At 37.1% G+C, this 27,593-nt stretch overlaps 1 protein-coding gene across 3 annotated transcripts in view; it reads left to right on the top strand.

Moving 5' to 3' along the window:
- PKP2 (plakophilin 2) overlaps positions 1-27,593 on the top strand; it is an 87,687-nt gene that overhangs the window by 54,338 nt on the left and 5,756 nt on the right. For all 3 annotated transcript variants that reach the window (XM_025455577.3, XM_049102281.1, XM_049102280.1), the window contains exons 7-10: positions 11,679-11,796; positions 12,636-12,800; positions 14,101-14,274; positions 21,564-21,717. In XM_025455577.3, the coding sequence (XP_025311362.2) occupies positions 11,679-11,796; positions 12,636-12,800; positions 14,101-14,274; positions 21,564-21,717 (611 nt within the window). The remainder of the gene's footprint in view (positions 1-11,678; positions 11,797-12,635; positions 12,801-14,100; positions 14,275-21,563; positions 21,718-27,593) is intronic.

The raw sequence follows: 27,593 nt of genomic DNA on the forward strand, positions 1-27,593 counted from the left end.
CATACAACTAGTAAGAAACAAAGCTGGAATGCAAATCCAGGAAGCCTGTCTCCAAAGCCAAATACATTCATACACTCATGTTTGTCCCATTTCTGCAGACTTTGCTGGTGTGGATAAAACCTCTGCCCTTCACAGACTTGCAGCCTCACACAGGGTTAGGTAGGCCAATTTACAGTCACATTCAAGTGTTGTTAAGGGCATTACATCTGTGTCTCATTGTTTTTGTTTCAGAAATTCTATGCAAATAAAACTCTACTGCATTTCATATTAAACAGAGAAGATACAGAGGATGAAGCCTATGAAGTGGAAGATATTTCCAGGAGAGGAGATGGCATTGGAGGCAATGTCAGGGTAGATGTTGTCACAATGAGTATAAAATCCACTAGGAGATGATGTGCAGAATGCAAGACCTCTAAGGAACCTGAGATCAAAGTCTCAATTTCCATTACAGTAGAGGTATCTGCCAAGTAGTTGTTTATTTATGACCACAGCTTCTCTAAAAAGATTTTAAGACAGGTGCTGACTGGTTCTAACAAGAGTGAATCTTACTGAATAAGGTCATAAATGTTAGCAAATATCTTAAATGCTCTAAGTATATTTGAAGTATTCTCTCCCTCCAGTGGGTGTAGAGCCAACAACGAATTGGCAACATGAGCAGTAACATGGCACTGTGGTTGACTCAGGTTAATGTACCTAAATTTTTTGAATCTACTTTGGAGAAAAACTGCACACACCAGTGACTTTTTTCCTTTACTAACTTGACACTGAGATCAGTTGAGAGGGACTTCGCTTGGTCTGCACATAACAATGGTGTAGAATGAATCTGCTCTGCAGGTGAGATGTTTGCTTTGTTAATGAACTTGCAGCAGTGACTCTGGCTCTGCATACCCAGAGCTGGTACAGTGAAATTGCATTCACATAGGAGAACATGCAGAGTTTATCCTTCAAAAAGACCAACACTGTCAGGTACAGCATATTTGTCAGGTGTCAGATCATTTATCTACAGGATTAGCATCTGTCTGCATGGGCCTTGGTGCTTTCTTTAGGTCCCTTTGGAATTAACATACTTTTCATGACTGAAGTTACTCATTGAAAGGTGATACAAATTTTGCAATGAGTAAAACAATATGTTCATGCAAGTTTCAGAGTTTTTTCCTTAATCAATACTATCCTAGCAATAATGAGTAGTAAAATCCAAGTTAGGATAAAATGATACCCTCCAATATGTGCTAGAACCAGCAAAAGCAATTGTCAACATCTCTTCATAACTCCACGGGCAGTGACATCATGTTGGTAGCTTGAAATCAGACATGGTGGCTGTATTTACACCACAGAAATTGGCACATGCTACAAGTCAGAGGTCTCCTCATTCCCTTGCTCCTAAAAAGCTGATGGTTTTTGCGTGTTGTTTTGGTTTAGATTGGTCCTCTTTTTAAGATTTTATTTATTTATTTATTCATGAGAGACACACAGAGAGACAGAGACATAGGCAGAGGGAGAATCAGGCTCCCTGCAGGGGGCCCAATGCAGGACTCAATTCTAGGACCCCAGAATCACGACCTGAGACAAAGGCAGACACACTCAACCACTGAGCCACCCGGGCATCCTGAAAGCTGATTGTTAAATAAACGTGTACTAGCACACCACTGGCACTGAATTTCTATTAGTTAATTAACATCAAAAAGTGGATAATTAGGGTATAAGCCTATTTTTTTAATACACAACCCTTCTCAAAGAAGAAACAATTCCTTTGTTTTCTTGGAAGGTATTACAAAACCTCAGCATTTTCCCTTTTTTGGAACGAAGAAAACATGCTAAAATGCCCCCCCCCCTTTTTTTTTCAAATTGTTTTCATTTACTTAGGGTGAAAAGTGTAACAGTATTTGATATTTGATAATTTATTGCAGTCAGTAGAATGCTCTTTCAGATATTTTCAGATTCTACCAGACTTATGTGACAATCATAGAATTGTAAATTACCAAAAAGCATTAGCTGCCACCTTTGATTTAACACCCCTCCTACGTGCACACTCATTGTGGTGAGCCCTTGCTTTTCTATTTAGTATGGGTAACTTCTTAGGAATTGATGTGACATGGCTGTCAAATCAGTATGTTCCCCCTCACTGATTGGCACACTTTTGGAAAACCTTTGATTGTGACAAATAAAACTAAGGATCATTATCAGGAGGAAGTTTGAAATTTCTACCAAAGATTTATCATTATTTCTCCATTCCTCCATGTTGTTCTCATGGCTTCTTTCTCTTCTTTCTTTCCTTCCTTCCTTCTTTCCTGTCTTTCCTTGTCTTCCCTGGGTCTTTGTTTCTCTTAAAGTAGAAGGGGTGGAAACAACTTAGAGGTCAGAAATTAGAGGGCCTTTAGAGTTCTGATTGAACTTAGGTGGGTGGACAGGTGTAATGCCATGGGGATTGGTTGAAGCTGTCAGTAAAGAATGGAGAAAATATACTTGTTCCAAAAGCAGGAAGATTCAAAGTTCTGGAAGACACTTCAGGCTAAACACAAACATATCTCCACAGCCTCTATTAGCAGTCTCCTTCGTTCTTGAAGAAATTAAGTGACAGTGACTCTCCCACAATTACAGACCGTTATCAGAAATTTGAGAAAAGAAACTGGTCCAGTTTTCTTGGTATTTTACCACTTGGTCTGTCTTTCCTCCTCCTCTTATCTAACGCTGTATTTGTTTCTTGAATGCCTGCTATAATCAAAGCACTGTTTAAATTTCTGAAATTTCAAAGGGAACTCTGACCTACCTACCTTTGCCCTGGAGGAACTCAAGGTTTAGTGGGAGAGACAGGGACCTGAAGAGAAAATCACAATCCATTTGATAAGAAGTGTAATAGGTATGAAAGACTCTTCTGGAGGCATTCATTTGCCTAACTGTTGTTGCCTGAGGGTTGGGAAAAATTAATTGGAGAATCACATTTAAGAAGCTGTTAAAGGATAAGTAGGTATTTGAATGTTACTATCTTCAGCTCTTCATTCTATTACTGATTCATCTGTATCATTTTTCAGTATTGTCATAATGAGAAAGGCATATAAAATTGGCACCTTCATCTTACTGCCATAATCAAAGGCCACCCTAGAATTTTGCCATTTTGTTTAGGATGATTTTTCTTTTTCTTGTATTTTGTGCCTATAGATACCAGTTAAAGAAGAAAAGCAATTGGTAATACATTTCTCTTGCAAGTTACTTAAATGTCAGTTTTCCCTACATCATGGTGTAGTAAATGTGTTTTGTTTTGTTTTAAGATTTTTGTTTATTCATAGAGACACACAGAGAGAGAGAGAGAGAGAGAGAGGCAGAGACAGGCAGAGGGAGAAGCAGGCTCTATACAGGAAGCCTGACGTGGGACTTGATCCCTGGTCTTCAGGATCACACCTCAGGCTGCAGGCGGCGCTAAACCGCTGCGCCACCGGGGCTGCCCGGTAAATGTGTTTTGATGAATGCATATGTACTAAAATGTATAACTGTCTTAAAAGAAACTTCCATTGTCATTTAGCACTATAAATCTAACTGGAGTTGATTTGAGTGGTCAGAGGAAGCAAAATACCTTTAGAAAGAAAAGCTGTAACTATCTATCAGTCTTGTTCCTAATTAGCCTTAGGGTTAAAAGTAATGTCATGGGGTGGGAGAGGGGTCTTGAATATCAATATACCCACTCTCTGGAAAAAAACTGTCTCCATGTAAAATTTTAATATATCCAAATACTTCTGTCTTGTCTGGTATAAAAAAAAGTTCTTCCTTTGATGTGTAAACATAAGCAATATGAAGTCTGTTGTTAGAGAAGAACATTTTTTCTCTACCCTTCAGTGTTCTTCTGGCTGTTCTAATAATCAAATTGACTTGAGACAGATTAGCAGGAGAAACTCTAACAGCAGCTTAATAATATGTATACTTCCTATATACATGGGAGAAGCCAGGAAAACTGAGTAATTTCCCAAAATGGCTAAAACCATCACCTTAAATATCACCATCAGCTAAAGACAAAGATGTTGGGGATAAGGAGTCAGTTAAGGGAGGTTACCAGGCAAAGCACAGTAAACAAGAATAAGGCCCTTATACCATTTTAAATCCATGCTTTCTCCTTTGATACATTTCTAGAGATTTAGAATGTTCCCCCTTCTTTGTGATATAGCAGAGAGACACCCTTACAAATGGAGATTTCTCTTACAAATGTAAATGTCTCTTCCAAAAAAGTAACTTTCACTAGGTTTGCAGAACTTCTCCTGTGTTTGCTGTTGTTTTAAAACAACCAGCTTAAAATAATATGTCAAAGTGGCAAAAAATGACTCCCCTACACCATAAATAATGGAATTGGCAATATTTCTAGCAATGTTATACTATCAGTCATAATTGTATTTTATATGTTGTATATTTTAGATATTGTGGAGGCCAAGGATAGGCCATTCTAAGATGGGTGACTTTTTTTTTTTAAGATTTTATTTATTTATTCATGAGACACACACAGAGAGAGAGAAGGCAGAGACATAGGCAGGGGGAGAAGCAGGCTCCATGCAGGGAGCTTGATGTGGGACTCGATACTTTGACATGAAGATTATTTTGAGCTAAAGGCAATCAAGACCCTGTGGGCTCAGGAGAAACTTTTGCCTCTGCATTAACTACATAAAAAACTCTAAATTGGGAGTCTTTCGCAGAGTAAGGATTATTAGCAGAGATAAATTTTATCTGAGTGTCCCATCTATATGGCAGGACAGATATCTCATTACCAAACATCTATTCTTTTTTCACCCTGTGAATTACATTCCTTTTTTCTGAAGTCCCAGACCCTTGCCCCTTTATCCTTAGTTTAGAATAACATATATACTTCATTTTGCCTGTCTTTAGAATTTCCATGACTGTTTGAACTCTCTGTACATATGCTATTTGATTTTCCCCTCTTCCTCTGTCTCATGTCAATTTGATTTTTAGTCCAGCTAGAAGGACCTCAGAGGGGAGAGGAACTCTTGCTCCCCAATAATATACAGATAAATGTCTAGTTTAATTAATTATTTTGTAAACTTCTCAAGTAAATTTAAAAGATGTAAATGGTATTTAAATAGATATATAAAATCTTGGTTTTAAAAAGTGATTGGTTTAATAAGCTAAATCTCAGGGGTTTAAATGATCAGTTTGAAATCTCTCAATAGTAATTAAGTTAGTAAAACAAATAAATCAAACATCAAACCACACAAATATGGCTATGCTTACCTGGTCACCCCTCTCTGATATCCCTGAACCCAGTATTCTTAAGTGACTAGGTTGCATTAGAATTGTCCAATTCTACAACCATTGCAAAGGTCTCAGTTCTTCAGACTAAATTTTCTGCTGTCCTATTCGTGCCTTTAGCAGATAGGCCCAGATTAAGAGTTGTACTTCTCAATGATTATAATGACAGACCTCTTTGCCAGGGAAGCTCTTTATTCTTATCAATCAACTCATAAATACGGACTACCTGCTTTGGTCTCAGCCCTGGGATAATTATTAAGGATACATGAAAAGGACTAATATGGAGGAAGAAAAATCAATGAAGGAAACAGAAGAATAATTTTTATTATATCAAAAGGAATTATAAAAAAAAAAAAGAGGGGATCCCTGGGTGGTGCAGCGGTTTGGCACCTGCCTTTGGCCCAGGGCGCGATCCTGGAGACCCGGGATCGAATCCCATGTTGGGATCCCAGTGCATGGAGCCTGCTTCTCCCTCTGCCTATGTCTCTGCCTCTCTCTCTCTCTGTGACTATCATAAATAAATAAAAATTTAAAAAAAAAACAAAAACAAAAACAAAAACAAACAAAAAAAAAAGAATTATATTTGCTTGCCTTTCTATATCAGTGTATGACTTGAGTCCGAACAACAACAACAACAATTCCCAAGAATGTTGTTCTCAGGGATTTTTTTAAAGCATCCTTTATGTTTGTTTCCTTGTTTTTTTGAGGTATAATTGACACATTAGTTTCGTTACAACATAATGATTTGGTATTTGTATACATTGTGAAATGATAACCACAGTAAGTCTAGTTAACATCTGTCACCTTACATAGTTAACAAAGATGATTTTTCTTGTGTGAGACCTTTTATTTACTCTCTTAGCATCCTCATGTTTAAAAAATACTCTGTGTATAGCTTAAATTGGAAGTAGTTTCTTACTAATTATATCTTATGTCATTGAAAGTCTTTTCTAAAAAACTTGACTATCATAGTCAGAACTGCTATTAAAAATTTTGTAATTTATTATTATAAAAAATGAGCAGGTTGATATATTTGGGTTTGTTTTTTTTTAAGATTTTATTTATTTATTTATTCATGAGAGACAGAGAGATAGAGAGAGAGGCACAGACACAGGCAGAAGGAGAAGCAGGCTCCATTCCATGCGGTGAGCCTGACATGGGACTCCATCCTGGTCTCCAGGAAAACGCCCTGGGCTGAAGGCAGCGCTAAACTACTGAGCCACCTGGGCTGCCCAGGTTGGTATATTTGGATAAAGTAGTCGATAACTTTGTTGCTATCCTGTAGTTAAAATCTATGCCTGTCTTGGAGGTGGAGACTATCTGAGCATCATATGATTTTACTCCAAGTCTTGAGATCTTCATCAGTCCTGGTCCGACACCTTTAGGTATCAAGAAAGTCTACTGAAGTTCCAGTGGCTCTTGAGCATTTTTTAAAAAGATTTTATGTATGTATGTATTTATGAGAGAGAGCGCGCGTGCGCACAAGCAGAATAAGGGGCAGAGGGAGAGGCAGAGTCCCTACTGAGCAGGGAGCCCAAATGTGGGGCTCGATCTCAGGACCCTGGGATCATGACCTGAGCCCAAGGCAGATGCTTAACCGACTAACCCACCCAGGTGCCCCGCCTAGGCATATTTTAAAAATTAGTTTGCTGTTTATAATTGATTTGAAAAGGAATTTGGCATTCTACCCAGCTAAATCTGATGGAAATAACTGTTACCTATCAACCAGATGATTACTGGCTACATTGATTATTCAGAATACTTTTGGAGGACCCAAAAAATATAAGAAAGCAAAACTAAAGGATTTTTAAGGCTAGATTTTCTCCTCCTCTGCCTCTGCTTCCTTGATGTGTAATAGATGCTGACATATCTTGGTTTGGTTAATGTTCCTTGTCCTGGAAGGAACAAGACGTGTGGATGGGAGAGCTTTGTTCTACCTCCCAATGATGCTTCTGTTTGCAGACCAAACAGTTAACATTGGCTGATGTTTGCAGATACCTTCAGGAACTGATGTTGACGTTGACTTTAGGGTAACAGACAAGTCCTTTTCTTGGCAAAGAGTTTTTGTCCCTCTGCCAGTTCAGATGAGGCTCCCCTTTTGTTCTGTGCAATAACAAGCTGCCTCTGCTGCTTTCTCTGGGTTAATCACAGACAAGGCCCAACTGTTTGATATATATCAGCTGAGAGATAAACAAAAGCCCAGACCTAAATCTCAAATAACAAGAGGAAGAAGGACGCCTCCTTATCTACCAATCTCTTATCAAGTGCCTGTTGGGTCTTAGAATGGACTCTGACCAAGCGCTTAGTGGACTGGAGCCTTATTGCACAGTTTATGATACACGATATTAGAAATCCTATAATTGTTAGTGAATGTGAAGATGTACCTACAATATTTATAAAACCATTCATGTTATCACTCTCAGTAGGCTAGTTAGACCTTGAAGGCTGGTCCCATAGATGTTTATGTGCCTATGAGACACATAAAAACTGTGTGTTAGTAGAAGACTACACCTATTATCAGTAGACATCACCCCATTTAAAAAAATTTCTGCCTCTTAGAATTACTTTTTGGTAATTCTAAGTATCTTGAAAAAATTCACATAACCATATTATTGTGTTGTCTACCATTCTCCTATCTGATAAGTAATTATAGGCTTTTATTTTTAAAATTTTTTTTTAAAATTTTAATTCCAGTATAGTTAACACACAGTGTTCATTTCCCCAAGCTAGTTGTCCGTACACCACACACCAAGCTTTGGACATTCTGTGTTGTAACAAACCTTCTTTCAGTGCTGGCAAACTAGCTATAACAGCATATCTGCATGTAGCCACTCACAGATAACTTTTTATGGAAGGGCCAATAAAAGCCCTATTAGAAAGAGGTAATTATGATTTTAAACAAGAGTCACAGGTCAGGATTCCAAGTGAGATTTTATCATGCCATAATTTAAAGAATATTGTGACAATTACAGATAGCAGTATTTGTAAAGTGCCTACTATCACATCCATCACACACACTACATTGCAGTTCTTCTTATCATTTGACATTGTCCATTCTTCTTTGGTTTGCCATATGAATTTAAGATTTAGTCACCCTGTCATCAATCTTAACAAAGACATACCATTCTTTTTTTAATTCTAGCAAGGTCCTGGATGTTTAGATTTCTTTTCTCCTTTTCATTATAATACTCAGGAATGTATGAGATAAGTGGTCCTAGAGAGTCATGAATCATTGATTTGCTTTTAGATAAAACACCTGAATGTTCCTAAATATGTAAAGTTTTGTTCAGAGACAGAGGTTCAGATTCCATTTTTTCCACCCTTTACAAGTCATATTGCCAGAAAAATTGTTCTTAATATCAAGCACAAGTAACCAATCAAACTGGTGTCCTCCCATTCTGGCCCAGTGAAAGAGAAGAGCTCCAAAACAACCTTGTGTTTGTGAGAAGAGTTTATAGTCCCCACTTCTCCCTTCTTCTGAGACCCTGGCCACCAACCTCTAATGCCCAGTCCAAGGACTTGGTATTTAAAGTTCAGTGTACAAGAGCATATAGTTTCCTGGAAGTTGCCCACATATTTACTCAGACTTTGGCTAGGTTATACCAGGGAAAGTAAACCCATCATTTAATTGAGTTAAAATCATAGATACTAAGGTAAACATTTCTAATAAAGTCATTGGTAACTCGATTAATCAATTTTTATTGAGTAGTGTATTTGTATGCTCATTCTCTTTCAATATACTGATATTTAATATTGCTTCATTCATAACTTTGGGGTATTTTTCATATGAAACCTCTTTTGGGCTACATATAGGAAATAGTTATAAATAAATACTTTGTGGGATTCGGGAGATACATTGTAAAAGCTTCCATTCTGCCTAAGATAAGCCTTGGTAATTCTCTGATTCCCACAAACTTAAGTATTGGCTGTTGAGAAAAATATTTTAGTACTTTAAGATAAATATATCACTTTAATAATTACTGCTTATTTTCAGAGTGGTACAATAACAAATTCCTTTCTGACTAGTGACTTCTATTCATGGATATAGCACTATAAAATAATCCACCCTTATCGTTCATATTTCTGGGTAGTTGAGTAAGATAGGAACTATTTTTGATATGCAGGAGCAAATACTGAAGCAGTGGGGTTACACTTTCTGTCAACAAAGGTATCAACTGCCAGAAAACCCTGATAAGTCCCATTTCAAGCAAGTAGAGTCTGGATAATACCAAACTACAAGACAAGAGTCATTGCGTGTGAACTGGCGGTACTGCCAAAGTGAATTACCATTCTCACCCAAAATAAACACCCTGAAGTTTAACAAAGCTAGGTCATCCATCTGCAAGGTATGTAGTGGGATAGCTAGTGAAAAACCTTTTGATTTGTCAAAGCAATTTTAAACTACTGCCATTTCTCCAAGCCAGAGGTTGAAAAGGTCAAGGGAAAGCTTTAAAAAGTGATAACGTTGTCTTGGAGTTGGGGGACATATGGTATTTGCTAAGCAAATGGCAGAGTGAATGAATATTGATGAGATGTGCTCTCTTCTGGAGCCGCCCCTGAGAACAGAATAAAGAATAGCTCTCCTATTCTGACCTTACCACTCATGTGCTGTCACCAGGAAATGTAACTTAAACTCTTTGGACCTCAGTTTCTTCATGTGTAAAATAAGATGACTGGAAAAGACACTTTTTCAGTTTCTATCAGGATTCTTCAGAGAATAGATACAGGATCTTGGTTCAAATGATCATTTCTGGAGAAAAAAACTATAGTGAAAATGGTTCAATTTATAATTTATAAAACATTATCTTTTTTTAATGGACGAAGTGTCAGTTTTCAGGTACAGTAAAAATTAAACAGGAGGTAAATATTAATTGGAATACTTCAATGAAAACCAAAATCACAGAAAGGATTTTGTTAAAATTGAAAATTCATTGTATCAAACCGAAATCACAGAAAGGACTTTGTTAAAATTGAAAATTCATTGTATCAATCGAACAACCATTAAATTTTAAGTATATCCTTAGTTTTATATATATTAGTCTCCTCTCAACTGTTAAACTGAATCATGAAATTGCATTTCTATGGGTTAAAAAGAGTCTTGTGTCATCAATTTCATCCTGTAGATGTGATTTTCATGGGAGCAGGGTACAATGCTGTGTGTTCTGTTTTTGTTCTTTTAATTCCTGATACCATACTGGGTACATTTGTTCTTTGATAGTATGTATTGAAATCAGTATTTGGGGGCAGAAAGCCTTTTTGGAATCACTTAATGCAATATATATTTTAAAGATGAATAAAATAAGACCCAAAAAGTTCTCAGAATTGTAGTTCTTTTGATGTTCAGGATGAAAGACAGTATAAACAAAAACCTTTGAGTATACATCGGATACTCTACCTATCAGAAAAAAGAAAAAAACTGGTCTGATAAATTTTATAGTTCTTTGCAATTAAAGTTAACAGAAGGGAATAAGTAAGGGTGGTTCTCAAAATTCTAAAAATCTGAAGGTGCTGTTCTTTTACCATTTTTGTTAACAGAGGTATTAACATTTGGGGGAAAAAATTTTTAATGTTAATGCTGACAAAATCTTAATCCAAAGGAACATGGTAATAATAGTAATGCTAGAATATAACCATGATCTGAATTTGAAATTTGATCCCAAAATAAATTACTTTGCTGTATTTGATAAGTTTCAGTTCTCTATAAGGAAGCAACCTCTACTTGTAGATATAGTCACTGTTTATAGAAAGGTGTCATGGCCTCACAAAATTAGAAATAGACTAAGTGCAAAGATATTTATAGGTCATGCTTTTGACCTAGGTCTTACACACTGTAGAACTTCACATTTTTGTCACATCTCTCTGCCATTTTAATTATAGAATCATCACATTTTAGAACATCTGGTTTGACATTTGTCAATAATTGTTTAACACTGAAAGCTACAAAACCCCAAAATAATAGAGTCCAACATCATGTCTTCACAAATGAGGGAACTGAGGTCCAGAGAATTTAAGTCACTTTAAGTTACTTAGAGTTAAGATACAGAACAGATTGGGACTTAGACATATAGTATCCTGTTATGTCGACTATGCCATTTGTTCTTTTAGTTGCAAGGTGTTTGCTTCATCTCTACCCTCTCAAAAATAGATTGCGAATTAAGTAAGTGACGCTGTGGGCTTGGTGCTTGGAGTGAGGTAGACAGAAAGCCGTTATTGACATGGTGACATATTATATGAATGTAGTTAGAATTTGTGTCCAGATTTGATGACCACTGGACAATTGATAATGAATTGACCCCAGGACATGTCTGCCACGCTTTTATAGATTTGTCAGTTTTCCAAACACTTGGAAGAAGCATCAATCAAATAAAGCTTTGAAACAAAGGCCTATTGGATAACAGAGCTCAAGTCTTATGTTTGTTTGTTTTTCCTGATAGAAACATGAGTTCGGCGGGCCCTGACGGGAGGAAAGTGATGAGAAGGTGTGATGGACTGATTGACTCACTGGTCCATTATGTCAGAGGAACCATTGCAGACTACCAGCCAGATGACAAGGTGATTCATGTGTTAAATATCTCTCACTTGAGTTACTTACTTTGTCTTACTAAGACACTGCAGAGTATTCTGGAAGTAGCTATTTGGGTTTTATTCATTAACTCATTTGCTAAGCTTAAGATTTCCCATCCATGCTTAGAAATATTAAAATCTACCTAGCCCCATTTTTCTATCTACTTTCCAGACCCAAATTTATAACTACCTATTTAACAACTCTATGTAGATATTTGAAAGGAGCTCAAGCACTCTATGTGCAATAATGAACTTGAAGTCATCTCTTCCCTTGTTCCCAAACTTGCTCCTTCTCTGAATAGTCTTTCTTAATAATTATCATCACCCATCAAATGAAAGCAGAAATCTGAGTAATCTCTGACTGCCTTCCTTCCCTCACATCCTGTATCCATCAGGCAGCAAACCATGTGCATTCCACCTCAAAATGCTCCCTATTTGGTCCACTCCTCCCTCATGCTGCTACTGATGCATCTTTCATATAGCCTTTCTTTCAATAGCCTCCTAACCAGTCCTACAAACAATTCTGTTTCCCAGTTCCTTGTGGCTACTAAATTATGTATCTTAAAATACAGAATTATCTGAACACACTCTCAAAAGTAAATTAGAAAGGCTCTCTAGTGGTTTAAGAAATTCAGCCTCTACTTAGCAGTGCACTCCTGACCATTCATGATCTAGCCATACTTATTCCACTCCCCCGGACACAGTCCAAGTACATCCTACTGCATCCAGTAAACTGTAAGGTTTGAAGGTAGTAAATCCTGTGGATAGCATACCTACAAAGAGATGTCTATATGTATGTGACTAATATTCATGTCCTGTTTTCTCAGGCCACAGAAAACTGTGTGTGCATTCTTCATAACCTCTCCTACCAGCTGGAGGCAGAGCTCCCAGATAGATACTCCCAGAGTATCTATATTCAAAACCGGACTATCCAGACTGACAACAACAAAAGTATTGGGTGTTTTGGCAGTCGAAGTAGGAAAATAAAAGAGGTATATTGGGAGGACTTTGTTTCTTTTTCTTTTTTTTTTTTAATTTTTTTTTTTTTTATTTACTTATGATAGTCACACAGAGAGAGAGAGAGGCAGAGACATAGGCAGAGGGAGAAGCAGGCTCCATGCACTGGGAGCCAGACATGGGATTCGATCCCAGGTCTCCAGGATCGCGCCCTGGGCCAAAGACAGGCACCAAACCGCTGCGCCACCCAGGGATCCCTATTGGGAGGACTTTGGAAGAAAAAGTGTATATGTGTGTATTTCTGAGTACTTAGTAAATGTCAAGTACAATTTAAAGTTGTTTTAATCTTTACATCAACTGTATGAGGTGTGTATTATTAATATCCTCATTTATTGACAAGGAAGCAGAAGTACAGAAAGGTTAGTTAATTTTCCCAGAAAAATCCAAAAAATTAGTCGAGGGGATGGAATTCAATCCCAGGCAGTCTGGCTCCAGATTTGCATTGTTAGCCACTATATCATACTGCTGTATGCTTAATAAGTTAGGAAATGAGCTTAGGGCAGCCCCCATGGCCCAGCGGTTTAGCGCCGCCTTCAGCCCAGGGTGTGATCCTGGGGACCTGGGATCGAGTCCCACATCGGGCCTGCTTCTCCCTCTGCCAGTGTCTTTCTCTCTCTCTCTCTCTCTCTCTGCCTCTCATGAATAAATAAATAAAATCTTTTAAAAAAAGGTATTTAAAAAAAAAAAAAGAAAATGAGCTTAATACAGCATAGCCAATGATGTATAAATTATTTAACATTAAAAGCAACCTGGTGTTTGGCCTAAAAGTACATTCATCTGAAGGAATACTGTCTATACTGGCATTTCATGAAAACTGGAAGAATGTAACCCCCCTATTCCTCAGACTATCATGGTACACTTGGAGAGCAACTGCTAAACTTAGAACCCTGATGTCATCCTAGTCAACTTCACAAGACTGAGGGAAGAGGCCTGTTTTTCTTATCTTCACAGTGGTTGTGACTAACTTAGCTTTTAGCTTAACAGCAGCCTGAAAACTATTCTAGTACAGCTCATGTTTAATTTTCGAGTTTTTCTCACTATGACATGTAAAGTTGGGGAGCCTCCGGAGTGTTGTTAAGGAGAAATAGTCGTTGTGAGCTAAAAGTTAACTGGTTGGAAATCATACACATTTGTTTTTCCATTTCTGGGGCTTGTTATTATGCAAATTACCAGTCTCTGTAGACTAGATGGTATCTCTGGTCCCTTAGTTTGGGTGTGGAATTGTAGAAGTCACTTGAAGGCATTAATTCTGGATTTCTTTGTATATGTGGTTAGCAATATCAGGACATGCCAATGCCAGAAGAAAAGAGCAACCCAAAGGGTGTGGAATGGCTGTGGCATTCCATCGTGATACGGATGTACTTGTCCTTGATTGCCAAGAGTGTCCGAAACTACACTCAAGAAGCATCTTTGGGAGCTCTGCAGAATCTCACTGCAGGAAGTGGACCAGTGAGTATCACCGCTGTTTTTCTGCTTTTTAAAAAGAATGACATTGTAGGACATACCTACATTAGATTCAGAGATGAGACAGAGAAATAAGAACAGAAGTATTCTCCCTTCAGTCAAGACAGTTCTCAGTAATTGCCAGCAAGAGTTCCAGCTTTCTAGGACTTTCAGCTTCAATTTCTACAGAGCCAAGTCAGGCGGTGAGTGAAAGACTCCTAGATATTTATATTAGAGCTGTCTCAGTTATAAGTCTCAGAATCCTACCTAAACTGGCCAGGGCAAAAAAAAAGAGGAATTTCTTGGCTCATTTAACTGAAAAATCAAGGTAGGTCTTCTTTCTGTCATGGCAGATAGGTACCCCAGCAATTGTGATGATAACTCTATCTCTGGGTTCTCTTTTCCCCTTTTTTATTCTAAAAGGCTCTTTTCACATGATAGTAAAGGTCACTGATGATTTCAGACTTGCATTTTATCCAGCCCAATGTCCTCACAGGAAAAAACAAACAAACAAACAAACAAACAAAAAAACTGTTTTCTCAATAGCTCCATTTGGAACTCAAGAAATGAGTCTCACTTGCCCATATCTGAATAAGTACCTGAGGCTAGGAGCCTGTGATGTTCTGACTGGCCAGATCTGGGTAACGTGCCCACCTGTGAATTTCAGGGGTGTGGGTTTGAGCAGGCAGGGGTCACTGCCACTTGTACTCTGTGGTCTGAAGTGCTAAAGGAGTGGCTCATTACCAGAGGGAAAAATGAGTTCTGGTCAGGCAAAAACAACACATGTGTACTGTGTCTGGAGTTGGAAAGGACATCTGTGCTTTTATGTCCCAGAAATTTACCCACAAAATAAAGAGCTGCTTCTCTTCCTGATGCACTTCCTTTATACCAGCTAAGTCAAAATACATAAAACAGTAAAGGCTTATTCCCTTCCCTATGTATTTTGCACATGGTTAGGGATTCCATAAATATTTAGTTATTTGAACTAAGGTTGTATCCTTTGTCTTGATCATGAAATTATTAGAATTAATCGCCCCACACACAAAATAGTGTGTCAGTATATGTCCAGTTTCCAATTATCCATCCCCATAGAGAAGAGTACTCTTATGGATAACAAAAATATTATTTATTCTTTAATTGAGAAGCCATGTTCATTCTTTAATGTGTTTACACAGAAGGTTGCTCTGTTTTGAACAAAATTGTGAAATACTAAAACCAGTATGTCTCTTATCTTAGCACTGTGGTAAAAAATATGACCAAACTTAAGGCACCCAGCTGGCTCAGTTTGAGTAGAGCATGTGACTCTTGATCTTGGGGTTGTAAGTTGAACCCCACATTGGGTGTACAGATTACTTAAAAATAAAATCTTAAAAATGCATATATATGACCAAACTTTATAATCTCTTTGATTTTCTGCAAAATTTACTTATACACAAAGAGGAAGAAACAAGAAAACTGCCAGGGAGCCTTGAATGATGCACAGACATCTTACCTTCCCATTTTCCCATGCTAGGGAAACCATTCCTTTCACTTTCCCAAACTGTGGAAGCCCTCTCGTTAACCATCAGCCAACTAAAAAGAAAATGTTAGGAATTAACTTGATATGCATGTGTGTGTGTGGATATCTGAGTTCACTGTGCCCTGAGTATGGTTCAATATGAGCTAACCCTTTAAGCCTGGATTTTAGCCTCTTCCATTCCAAGATCTCTCATGGCATACAAACAGTCCAGAGATTTTTCCATATTCCTGAGGATGGATACAGAAATATTTGTGCCACTTAAGTTCTGAATATGTAGTTTATTAACTTAGATCTTAAGTTCCTCCATTCATTGTTTGAGCACCTACTATATAGCAGGTACTAGCCTAGTGCTGAGTACATGGCAGTTAATAAGACAAAATAGGACAAAATTAATAAGCAATTAATAATTCATTCATTTTTTGAGCACCTACTATATAGCAGGTACTAGCCTAGTGCTAAGTACATAGCAGTAATAATCTAACTGGGATAAACAAACAGAAATTTAAAGTACTAGAAGGTTCCAAGTCCAAAAGGAATCCAAGCATTGGAGATATCTTCATAATTATCCTAATTGTTTCAAGGCATTGAAAATCCTGTCTAACATTAGACCAGTCTGGTCCCCTAAAAGGAGGCCTACACTGAACTAGTATTAATCTATACTCAAAGTTGTTAGAGTTTAATTTGACTAGAGATTTATAGAATAAAATCATTAGCACGATGGAACAAGAATGTGTTCTATTAAATTACAAGATGCTTTTTATTAATATATCCTTTCTAATTATTACTTTTCCTAATTTTATTATACTTAAATGGTATGATAAAAAATATTTGTTTTATAATTTCTGAGAAGACTCACTTAATAGGAAAATGTGAAAAGCAAGGCATTTAAAATAGTTTCAGAAAATACCCAGTGCATTAACCTGGTGTTCATAATGAGAGTACTGAGCAGTTGATGGCCATGTGCCTGAAATGGGAAAGAACCTAAACTAAAATAAATAGCTTCCTAAAAGATAGGTTATGTCATTTAAGTATAAAATTACTACAGTAATTTCTAATCAGTATACCTACATTAATAAACTTTATTGGTCCAGATATAGTGGTCTTTCTAATAATAAATAGGAAAGAGAAAGGATTAATAAAATTTACCCAGTTAGCAAACTCTCTAAGTACAGTATGAATTAAAAGTACATTATAAATTAAAAGATTAAGGTACCAAAAAGAAAAAAAAATATTTAAGGTACAAACTTTGAATTATAAGATAAGTAAGTCCAGGCGATCCTTGGTTGGCTCAACAGTTTAGCGCCTGCCATTGGCTTAGGGCACGATCCTGTGTCAGTTATATATCAATAGAAATAAGTTAAACATCACATAATCAAAGTTAAAAGTCATTGAAATAAGCACTTTTCAAATGTCTAAAACACTTTAAAACTATTTAATTTAATTAATATCTGTTGGAAGAAAACAAAACATATCCCTTACCCTCACACCTTACTAGAAAACAAGTTCTAACAGCAATGAGATTTAAATAAGAAAGACAAAACAGTAAAGCTTATGAAAGAATATCTTCATGACCTGGAAGAGAGGAAGATATTTTTAAAGTGGACACAAAAAGTACTACTATAAAGTACATATTTTATAAATTGACTACATTAAAATAATAACTTAGGCTGTTATGTTTTCAGAAGACATTTATTAAGACAGTAAAAAGCAAATCACAGAGTAGAAAAAAATGTTTGCAACATATGTATGTAACAAAGGTTAGGGTCTAGAAAATATTAAAAAACTCACCAAGTTAACAGTCAAAAGATCATCTCCTGAGATGATACTAAATCTTTAGGAAAACTTGATAACATTTTATTCATATAATTCAGTTTGGTAAACATTTACATAGGACCTCTCATGTTCTGGGCACCATAGAAGGCCCTGAGGAGGGAAAAAGAGATGGATAAGATCCATGTCCTCCTTTAAAGGAACTTATGTTCTAATAGGAGAGATAGCGGTTTAGTATATTGGTAGCCTCACGAATTAGGGACTAATGATAAGGAAAGAGAGGAAAGTAGATGCCAGCCCATATGAAGACAATTGAACATCATCCTGGAGACAATGGAGAGTCATTACAGGGCTTAAATGTGAGGTGAACATAATTAGATTAAATTTTAGGAGGATTATTCTGGCATAAGGCTTTGAATCTCCAATAGGCATTTTAAAAGGCAGTAAGTTGACTGGCAACATTTGGTTCCTAGTGAAGACTGGAGACCATAAATTTGCAGAAATATCAATCCACAAATGCAGTATTTAGTCAAGCAGTATTTAGTGGCCAAGTATAAAATTAGTTTTGCAGTTTTAATGGGTAGGTGGAAAGAAGCTGGAATGATGAGAGTTAAGGGTCTTGAAAGACAGTTTTTGATGTGTTGGCTCCTGTACCCTAATCTAAATAAGAAAGAAAGGAAAGGCAAGAGATGACTAACAGCTTGAGGTGTGGGGAGTAGAGGTTGAGAGGAAAGCACTGAAGCTAAAGAAGCTGAAGAAGAAATATGGTGGGAGTGAGGGGGAGAGAGCAAAGAGAACAGGAAATTATGTTCAGAGTCTAACATTGGAGTTTAGGTTTTCGGAATCTAAGCATTTTGCGGTGAATACAGATTCTGGATGACCATGGAAGTGAATGGCTGATATATGGGAGAGATGAAGGTCAGTGACATTGAGGAACTATGATGGAATTAATGTGGTCATCTATAGTGAATAGGAGGTGGAGAAGGCTCTGAGCCAGGAGCCAGGCCCTGAGCCTCCAGTGAATGAATGTTGGGAAAGAACCAGTAGGCCTTCAGATGACAAAACTCTCTGGCAGTGATAGAGCTGGATAACAGTGACTCAGAAGAGCAGAATTTTTGCATGTGAGGGAAGAAGACATTATCTAGATGGGCTATTGGGGAGAGAAAGGAATGCTAACCTACCTTTGTGCCCAAGCCACAGGAGTGGTAGAGAATAAATAGCCTCCTCTCTGTGTGGCTACAGAGGAAGGATTCTTCTGAGTGGAGCAAATAGTTTAATGGAGTGCTCTGCAAATTAGTGAAAGACAAAGTATAACTTGTTTATAATAAAACATTCTGAAGTAGTGATTATTAAACTTTGGAAACATGGACACTGAGTATCTAATAGAAATTATAAATGCTTGCCCTGAGAAAGTTTATCATAAATACAAAAATAGGCTTTGTTTTGTTTTGTTTTATTATCTTTTTTATTTTTATGTAATCTCCACACCCAATGTGGGGCTTGAACTCACAATCTCGAGATTAAGACCATAGGCTCACCAACTAGCTAGCCAGGTGTTCCAACACAAAAATAGTTTTAAGGACCTCCTGTCCCATCCCAGAAACCTATCCTGGGCCCTCTATTAAGAACCTCTGTTCTAAAAAGATAGTGGAAAATGTAAGGAGAGCAGTCTGCAGGAGGGAGGGGCAAATAAGCAGTGTTTAGATAAACAGAGAAGATAGACACCTTGAAGAATTATAGGCATTTCTGGCAGGTGGCCTCAAGTTAGCTTCAAATACAAATCTATAAAGTTGTGGGGCACCTTAATTGCTCAGTGGTTTAGCTTTGGCTCAGGTCATGATCATGGGGTCCTGGTATCAAATTCCACATCAGGCTCCCCTGAGAGAGCCTGCTTCTGTCTCTGCCTCTCTCTGTATGTCTCATAAACAGATAAATGAAATCTTTAAAAAAAAATCTATAAAGTTGTAGACACAATCCGAGACCCCAGTATTAGAGATTTACTGATGCTAGGAAGGTTCTGGTCAGTACTCAGACCCCCTGAAAGTATGTGGCCAACCTAATTCCAAATAAGATTTGCACATACAGCCTCTGATTGAGAGCATAAAATTAGAGTAATCTAACTAGCCATACATTCTTTTCTTTAAAAGCCCAATATCTCCTTTAGAATAAGCTGGCTTTTTAGAAACGAGTAAGTTTGTTAAAATATATAAAATGCCAAAATGTGAACAAGAAGGTGACCAAGGCAACAGCTAGCATATATGCTGAAATATTAAAGACATCTCCCTTTAAAATTTTTCTCAGTTCAGTTGTCTTTATAGCTAGATTCCACCAGGCCCACAAAGTTGGGATTATTCTTGTATTAAACAAATAGTTCGGGATCCCTGGGTGGCGCAGCGGTTTGGCGCCTGCCTTTGGCCCAGGGCGCGATCCTGGAGACCCGGGATCGAATCCCACGTCGGGCTCCCGGTGCATGGAGCCTGCTTCTCCCTCTGCCTGTGCCTCTGTGCCTCTCTCTCTCTCTGTGACTATCATAAATAAATAAATAAATAAATAAAAATTAAAAAAAAAATACAAATAGTTCAAGGAAATAGAAAAAGTGAAAACATGCAACTAATTGCATGACGCTAGAGTTTGATTCTAAAATATCACCCTTGGGATCCCTGGGTGGCGCAGGGGTTTGGCGCCTGCCTTTGGCCCAGGGCGCGATCCTGGAGACCCGGGATCGAATCCCACGTCGGGCTCCCAGTGCATGGAGCCTGCTTCTCCCTCTGCCTGTGTCTCTGCCTCTCTCTCTTTCTCTCTCTGTGACTATCATAAATAAATAAATATTTAAAAAATAATAATAATAAAAAAAAATAAAATAAAATATCACCCTTATATTCTTTCCAAAGTGCTGAGTTTAAAAATGTGAATAAAGAGGAAGGGAAAAAAAAGGCCCATTTTATTTATAACCATGGAAAAATATAGTAAATAACCCAAATCCAATATTCTATTTAAAAATACCAAATAGGGCAGCCCAGGTGGCTCAGCGGTTTAGGCCGCCTTCAGCTCGGGGCATGCTCCTGGAGACCCAGGATCGAGTCTCATGTTGGGCTCCCTGCATAGAGCCTGCTTCTCCTTCTGCTTGTGTCTCTGCCTCTCTCTCTCTCTCTCTCTGTGTGTCTCTCATGAGTAAATAAATAAAATATTTTTAAAAAATTAATCAATCAATTAATTAACTAATTAATTTAAAATACCAAATAAGGGCACCTGGGTGGTTTAGTCAGTTAAGTGTCTGCCTTTGGCTCAGGTCACTGATCCCAAGGTCCTGAATGTAAGCCCTGAACCTGGCTGCCTGCTCGGTGGGGAGTCGGCTTCTCTATCTCCCTCAGCTCCTCCCTCAACCTGTGGTCTTTCTTGCTCTCTCTTTCAAATAAATAAATAAAATCTTTAAATAAATAAATAATAAAAAAATTAAAACACCAAATAAGCTGTTTTTATCCTGTAATAAAATTGAAAACATATTAAGAATTCATTTATTAGGGCACCTGCGTGGCTCAGTGATTGAGCATCTGCCTTTGGCTCAGGTCATGGTCCTCAGGTCCTGGGATAGATCCGCATCAGGCTCCCCACAGGAAGCCTGTTTCTCCCTCTGCCTCTCTGTGTGTCTCTCATGAATAAACAAAATCTTTTTTAAAAATAATAAAAAGAATTCATTTATTGTATTGTATTTATTTATTTGAGAGAGAGAGCATGAGCAGGGAGAGGGGCTGAGGGAGAAGGAGAAGCAGTCTCTTCACTGAGCAGGTAGCCCCCAAAGCAGAACCTGATCCCAGAACCCCAGGATCATGACCTGAACTGAAGGTAGACATGAAAACATAAGAATATAAAGGAAATATCTTCAGACTAGGTTCATCACAGCCCTAGTTTTCAAAACATCTTTCTCAGTCTCTAGTAACCTACAGAAATTTAATATTAGCATGAAGTCAGGTGCAATAGTATTGATAAGACATGTTTCATGCGACAGATGCCGACATCAGTAGCTCAGACAGTTGTCCAGAAGGAAAATGGCCTTCAGCACACCCGCAAGATGCTGCATGTTGGTGATCCAAGTGTGAAAAAGACAGCAGTCTCCCTGCTGAGAAATTTGTCTCGGAATCTTTCTCTGCAGAATGAAATTGGTGAGTCAGCAAATGTGTCTCGATGTCGTGAATACATACTGAAAATACAAATGCAGTGGAACTATCTCATTTTCTACAATGACGAACTGAAAATGTGACCAAGGAGCAAAATGCGATAAAGAGACTTGCCTGGCCCTGGCACCGAGGCACCAGGATAGGCTTTGTTCTCAGATCTCAAATAGGATTTTTCTTAATTTCCAACATTTTTTTGCTTGTTTTAATTACTACAGAAGAGAAATTTTAGACTCAAATGTAATTAACAAGGTAGATAACATACCTGATGTTTCTCAGACTTCCGTTATGCAGTCAAGAAAGTGGGAGTGCTCTGTGTGTGGCCTGCTTAAGCACTGCTCTTCCAAACCATTGAAAATATACATACAGCGGTCCTCACTTTAGAGGTTTGGTCCTCACTGCGCTAGAAAAAAATGGATGGACATGCAAAAAAGACAAAAAGGAGGAGTCACTGAATATATATTGAATTCGGCATGCACTTGCAATGATACAGATGGAACTAGAGTGTATTGTGCTAAGTGAAATAAGTCCATCAGAGAAAGACAATTATATGATCTCATATGTGGAATTTAAGAAACAAAACAAACAGAGGGAAGGGAAGGAAAAATAAGATAAAAACAGAGAGTTAAGCAAACTATAAGAAACTCTTAACTATAAAGAACAAATGGGGAGTGCTGGAAGAGCAGTGGGTGGGGGAATGGGGTAACTGGGTGATGGGCATTAAGGAGGGCACTTGATGTAATGAGCACTGGGTGTTATATAAAACTGATGAATCGCTAAATTCTCCCCCTGAAACTAATAATATCCTATATGTTAACTAAGTTAAATTTAAATAAAATATTGTTTAAATTAAAAACAAATTTGGCATAGAGGATTTTAAAATGAATACAATGAAATATATGCTCCCTCTTTTGAATCTGTACTGACAAAGATAACTGTTACGCTATCAAATAATGTTCTGTTCATTTGTTTTATACATAGAAATGTCTGATAAATGTTTGTGAATCAAGTAAAGAACTGTAAAATGAGTTAATAGGAAGATAATGCCAAAATCAATCAGGCTTCCTAATGCTCTATAAATTAGTCATTCCTGACAACTCAAAATTCAGTTTTTCACAAATTTCAACTCAAAATTCAGGTTTTCACAAATTTCCACTAAAATTATAAACAAACTCTTGTTTGGTTTCAGCACCAAAGATACTGAAGTCTGTGGTTATGTTTTAATAATGTCATTGCCAAAGCCAGTCGGCAGCACAATATTGCACGGGCGGTTTCATACAATGGTTTCATGCCCATTATAAATATAGAGAGACCCTGGAAATTTTTCAGTGAATCTAAAAGAAACCTTGCCACAGGCACTCTGAAAATTATCAAAGTGTTCTCCTCATTGTCCTTTGTGAACTTTGTGCTGCACTTTAATCAAGTATATTATCCTTTGGCTTTTTTTTTCTTTTCCCAAAGGAAATGTTGACTCCAATCTTTAAAACAATGCTGATGGAGGTAACTGCACTCAATGCATTATGCACGTGCCTATAGGGCAGGAATGCTGTTGCTCTCATGTTCTACCGTCCTCTAACTCTTGGGAAGATGCAAATGTAGCCCACTCTCTACTTTTTTTATATATAAATAAACATTTAATTCTTCAATTGAGCAGGAAATGGCCTTAGCAGAATCAAGGGGATTTTTTGCATTTTACTATACTTAATGTTTATTTTTTTCTTTGTTTGCCTACCTTGAGTGAGTTCTGGCTTTGATACATTGCATCTTAAATTTTTTTGGCTCACCTGGGTAATTATAATATCGATACTCTTTTTTCTCTTAATATGAAATGGCTTAACAATGTGACTTCTCATCCCATACTTGTCACTCTTAACCAGAAGCTAGATAAATGGAAAATCATCGTTTTGGATGGTTTTATTAAAGAGCCACAACTTCAGGGTTTTTTTAAGAAAAGATATGTGCCTATTTTAAAAATGCAAGCAATTAAGTAAAGCACAACAAATAAGACAAAAAAAAACTTCCTCTTACCACTCAGAAAGCAACCATTGTTAACCTTAGGTGAATATTATTCCAGATCTCTCTCTGTGCTTATAGACAGATAAAAGTTTAGAGAAACAGGAAGATAAATAAAAGATATTAAAATTGGATTATATAACATCTAGTGGCTAACAAATTATTAGAGTTAATTTTAACAAAACAAAAGCAAACTGAGTGATGTAGAATAACTGAACTTCAGATAAATTTTTCATTACATTTCAGGCATGTTTTAGAGATTGTGATAATGTGTCATCAAGTTTTTCTCAGTCCTGAGTTTTAAGTCTTGGCCAAACTTAGAGGAATGTCTTAACTGCATGTGAAGTAATATTAGTTTCCTCAATTCCAATAATTTCCCTTGTTGTAACATGTGTGTAGCATGCATGTGACATTGTGTAACATATATAACATGTGTTTTGCCACTAGCCTGTAAAAAGATAAAGTGGAAAGAAACAAAGAAAGGAAAGAAGAAAGAGAAGGAAGGGAGAAAGGAAGAGAGGGAAAGCGAGAGGAAAATTTCTATTCCAATGTCCATATTCCAGTTTGTCATTTTAGTGGCCCTCTTTTTTTATTTTTTTAAGATTTTTTATTTATTTATTCATGACACACACAGAGAGAAAGAGAGGCAGAGACACAGGCAGAGGGAGAAGCAGGCTCCATGCAGGGAGCCTGACGTGGGACTCGATCCCGGGTCTCCAGGATCAGGCCCTGGGCTGCAGGCGGCACTAAACCGCTGAGCCACCCGGGCTGCCCTAGTGGCCCTCTTAATTAAAGTGCCATGTAACTTGTAGATGATGCCCTCCCTCCATTATAGGGAGGACCAGTGTTTTGTTAAATAGGTCTAGCCTTCTCCTTTATTATGGAATAAGTCCAAAGGACCATTATGGTACAGTCACATCAGAGTTTACTGTGACCAGCTTGATCCAAATCCTCTCACTAATGAAGTAGTTTGCACTCAAAGTCTAGTTTTGTTCAATTTATTTTATGTAGCCTGTTATCGTAGTGAGGCTTTTATCCATAAAATTCTAGGAAGATTATCTTTATTGGGTTTTTTTGCAACTTTTAAAATTTTAATTCTAATGTAGTTAACATACAGTGTTTATACTCATTTCAGGTGTACAATGTACTGATTCAACAACTCTATACATTACTCAGTGCTCACCAGGATAAATGTGCTCTCAATCCCCTTCACCTATTCCATGCATCCTCCCAGCCACCTCCCCTCTGGTGACTGTTTGTTCTCTATAGTAAAGGGTCTGGTTTTTGTTTTGTCTTTTTTTCCCCTTGTTCATTTGTTTTGTTTTTTAAATTCCACACGAGTGAAGTCATATGGTATTTGTCTTTCCCTGAGTGACTTACTTCACGTAGTGTTAACACTCTCTGGCTCTATCTATGTTGTTGCAAATGACAAGATTTCATTCTTTTTTATGGCTGAATAATATTCTATATAATACACAGACATACATATACCACATTTTCTTTATCTATTCATCTATCCTTGGACACTTGTGTTGCTTCCATAATTTAGCTGTTGTAAAAAATGCTGCAGTAAACATAATGCTGCATGTATCCCTTTGAATTAGTGTTTTTGTTATTCTTTGGGTAAATATTCAGTACTGTGGTTCCTGCATGGTAGGGTAGTTCTACTTTTTATTTTTTGAAGAATTTCCATTCTTTCTTCCACAGTGGCTGCACCAATTTGTATTCTTCTCAACAATGCATGAGGGCTCATTTTTCTGCATATCCTTGCCAATACTTGTTGTTTCTTGAGGGGTTTTTTTAGCCATTCTGACAGGTGTGAGGTGATATCTCATTGTGATTTTGATCTGCATTTTCCTGATAATAACCAACGATGATAATCTTTTCATGTGTCTGTTGGCCATCTGTCTTTTTTAGAGAAACATCTGTTCGTGTCTTCTGCCTATTTTTTAATTGGACTATTTGTTTTTTGGGTGTTGAGTTATATAAGTTTTTCATATATTTTGGATAATAACCCTTTATCAGATATGTCATTTGCAAATATCTCCTCCTACTCAGTAGGTTGTCTTTTAGTTTTGCTGGTTATTTTTTGCTGTGCAGAAGCTTTTTCTTTTGACGAAGTCTCAATAGTTTACTTTTGCTGTGTTTTCCTTGCCTCAGGAGACAGATCTAGAAAAATGTTGCTACAGTTGATGTCAAAGAAATTACTGCCTGTGCTCTCTCCTAGGATTTGTATGGTTTCAGGTCTCACATTGAGGTCCATAATCGATTTTGAGTTAATTTTTGTGTATGGTGTAAGGAAGTGGTCCTGTTTCATTCTTCTTCATGTTGCTGTCCAGTTTTCCCAACACCATTTGTTGCAGAGACTGGTATTTTCCCATTGCATATTCTTCCTTCCTTAGTCAAAGATTGACCATATAATTGTGGGTTTATTTCTGTGTAGTCCCATGCTGTCATAAGATGATCCACTAATAAAGCTCCTCTCATTTTAAGGACAGTATTGAGAAGAGGCTTCCGCAAGATAGATGCAATTTTTAAATTCCAAATTGGGTTTATATATAATTTGAGTGAAAGGGCCCATCTTGATTCAGAGTATTAATAGCCAGGCATAAATGAAAATGAGTTTGAAATACATCAATCGTGTTTCTCCTGAGAGACTTCTAGACTAAAAGTTTCCATGTGCTGACTTGGAATGAAATCCTCACATTTTATTTAGGTTTATAGAAATAAACAGAATGAGATTAATAATCACTACCTCACAGTGTTTTTACAAAGATCAGCTGAAATAACACAAGGAAGTATTTGGATATATCTTGAGATTCTCAATTCCCATCTATTCATAGTTACGGATGTTTTCAGACATCCAATTAATGTCTTGGCTTCTTAAGCTATTTAGTTTAAGGATTAAATGAGATCTCCCTCAATAATATGATATTCAGGGGTACCTGGGTGGTTCAGTGGTTGAGCATGTGCCTTTGACTCAAGCTGTGATCCCAGGGTCCTGGGATTGTGTCCTGAATTTGGCTCCCCACAGAGAAGCCTGCTCCTCCCTCTGTGTTTGTCTCTGCCTCTCTCTGTGTCTCTCATGAATATATAATTAAAATCTTTAAAAAATAAAGAGTTGTGAGGAATAATAGGAGCATGTTCTCTATCACTTGAGTCCAAAGTAGTAAGAGAAAAGGAAGGAAACGTACGTGAAAAGAATTATTGCAAGAAATCAAGTACAAATTCATATTGCCTAAAATATATCCCAATATATTTGACAAGTTATAGTCAAATTATCAAATATTTATACCTTTTTTGTTATTATGAGAAAAGCCAAATTGAAATCCTACAACCAAGAACTTACATATAGAACGAAAACATAAATTTTAAATAGTGGTTTTTTTTCTTTTTTAAATAATAGTATTATTTGTTTATTGAAGAAACTAAGCAGTACAGATAGTTGTTTAAAAAAATTTTAGGTCCTTTTCTGCCCCTGGACGCCGCCGAGTAAGCATCCTTAAAGTCTCCCCTCCCACCGCCGCCGTCATGTCTAAGTCAGAGTCTCCCAAAGAGCCCGAGCAGCTGCGGAAGCTCTTCATCGGAGGTTTAGGTTACCATAATAGTATTATAGAAAAACAAGTCCTATTAATATTTTAGTGTATTTCTTCTCATGTTTCTTTTGTATATTTTCTTTTCTAATGTTACATTATGTATTTCTTATAAATAACTATACTGATTTTTCACACAGAATACTAACATAAATATTTTCTTGTTATACATGTTATTTTAAGATAAATACATGTTTTTCTTATTTCTTATAAATAACTATACTGATTTTTCACACAGAATACTAACATAAATATTTT

Source organism: Canis lupus, chromosome 27 (assembly GCF_003254725.2).
Source record: "Canis lupus dingo isolate Sandy chromosome 27, ASM325472v2, whole genome shotgun sequence".
NCBI lineage: Eukaryota > Metazoa > Chordata > Mammalia > Carnivora > Canidae > Canis > Canis lupus.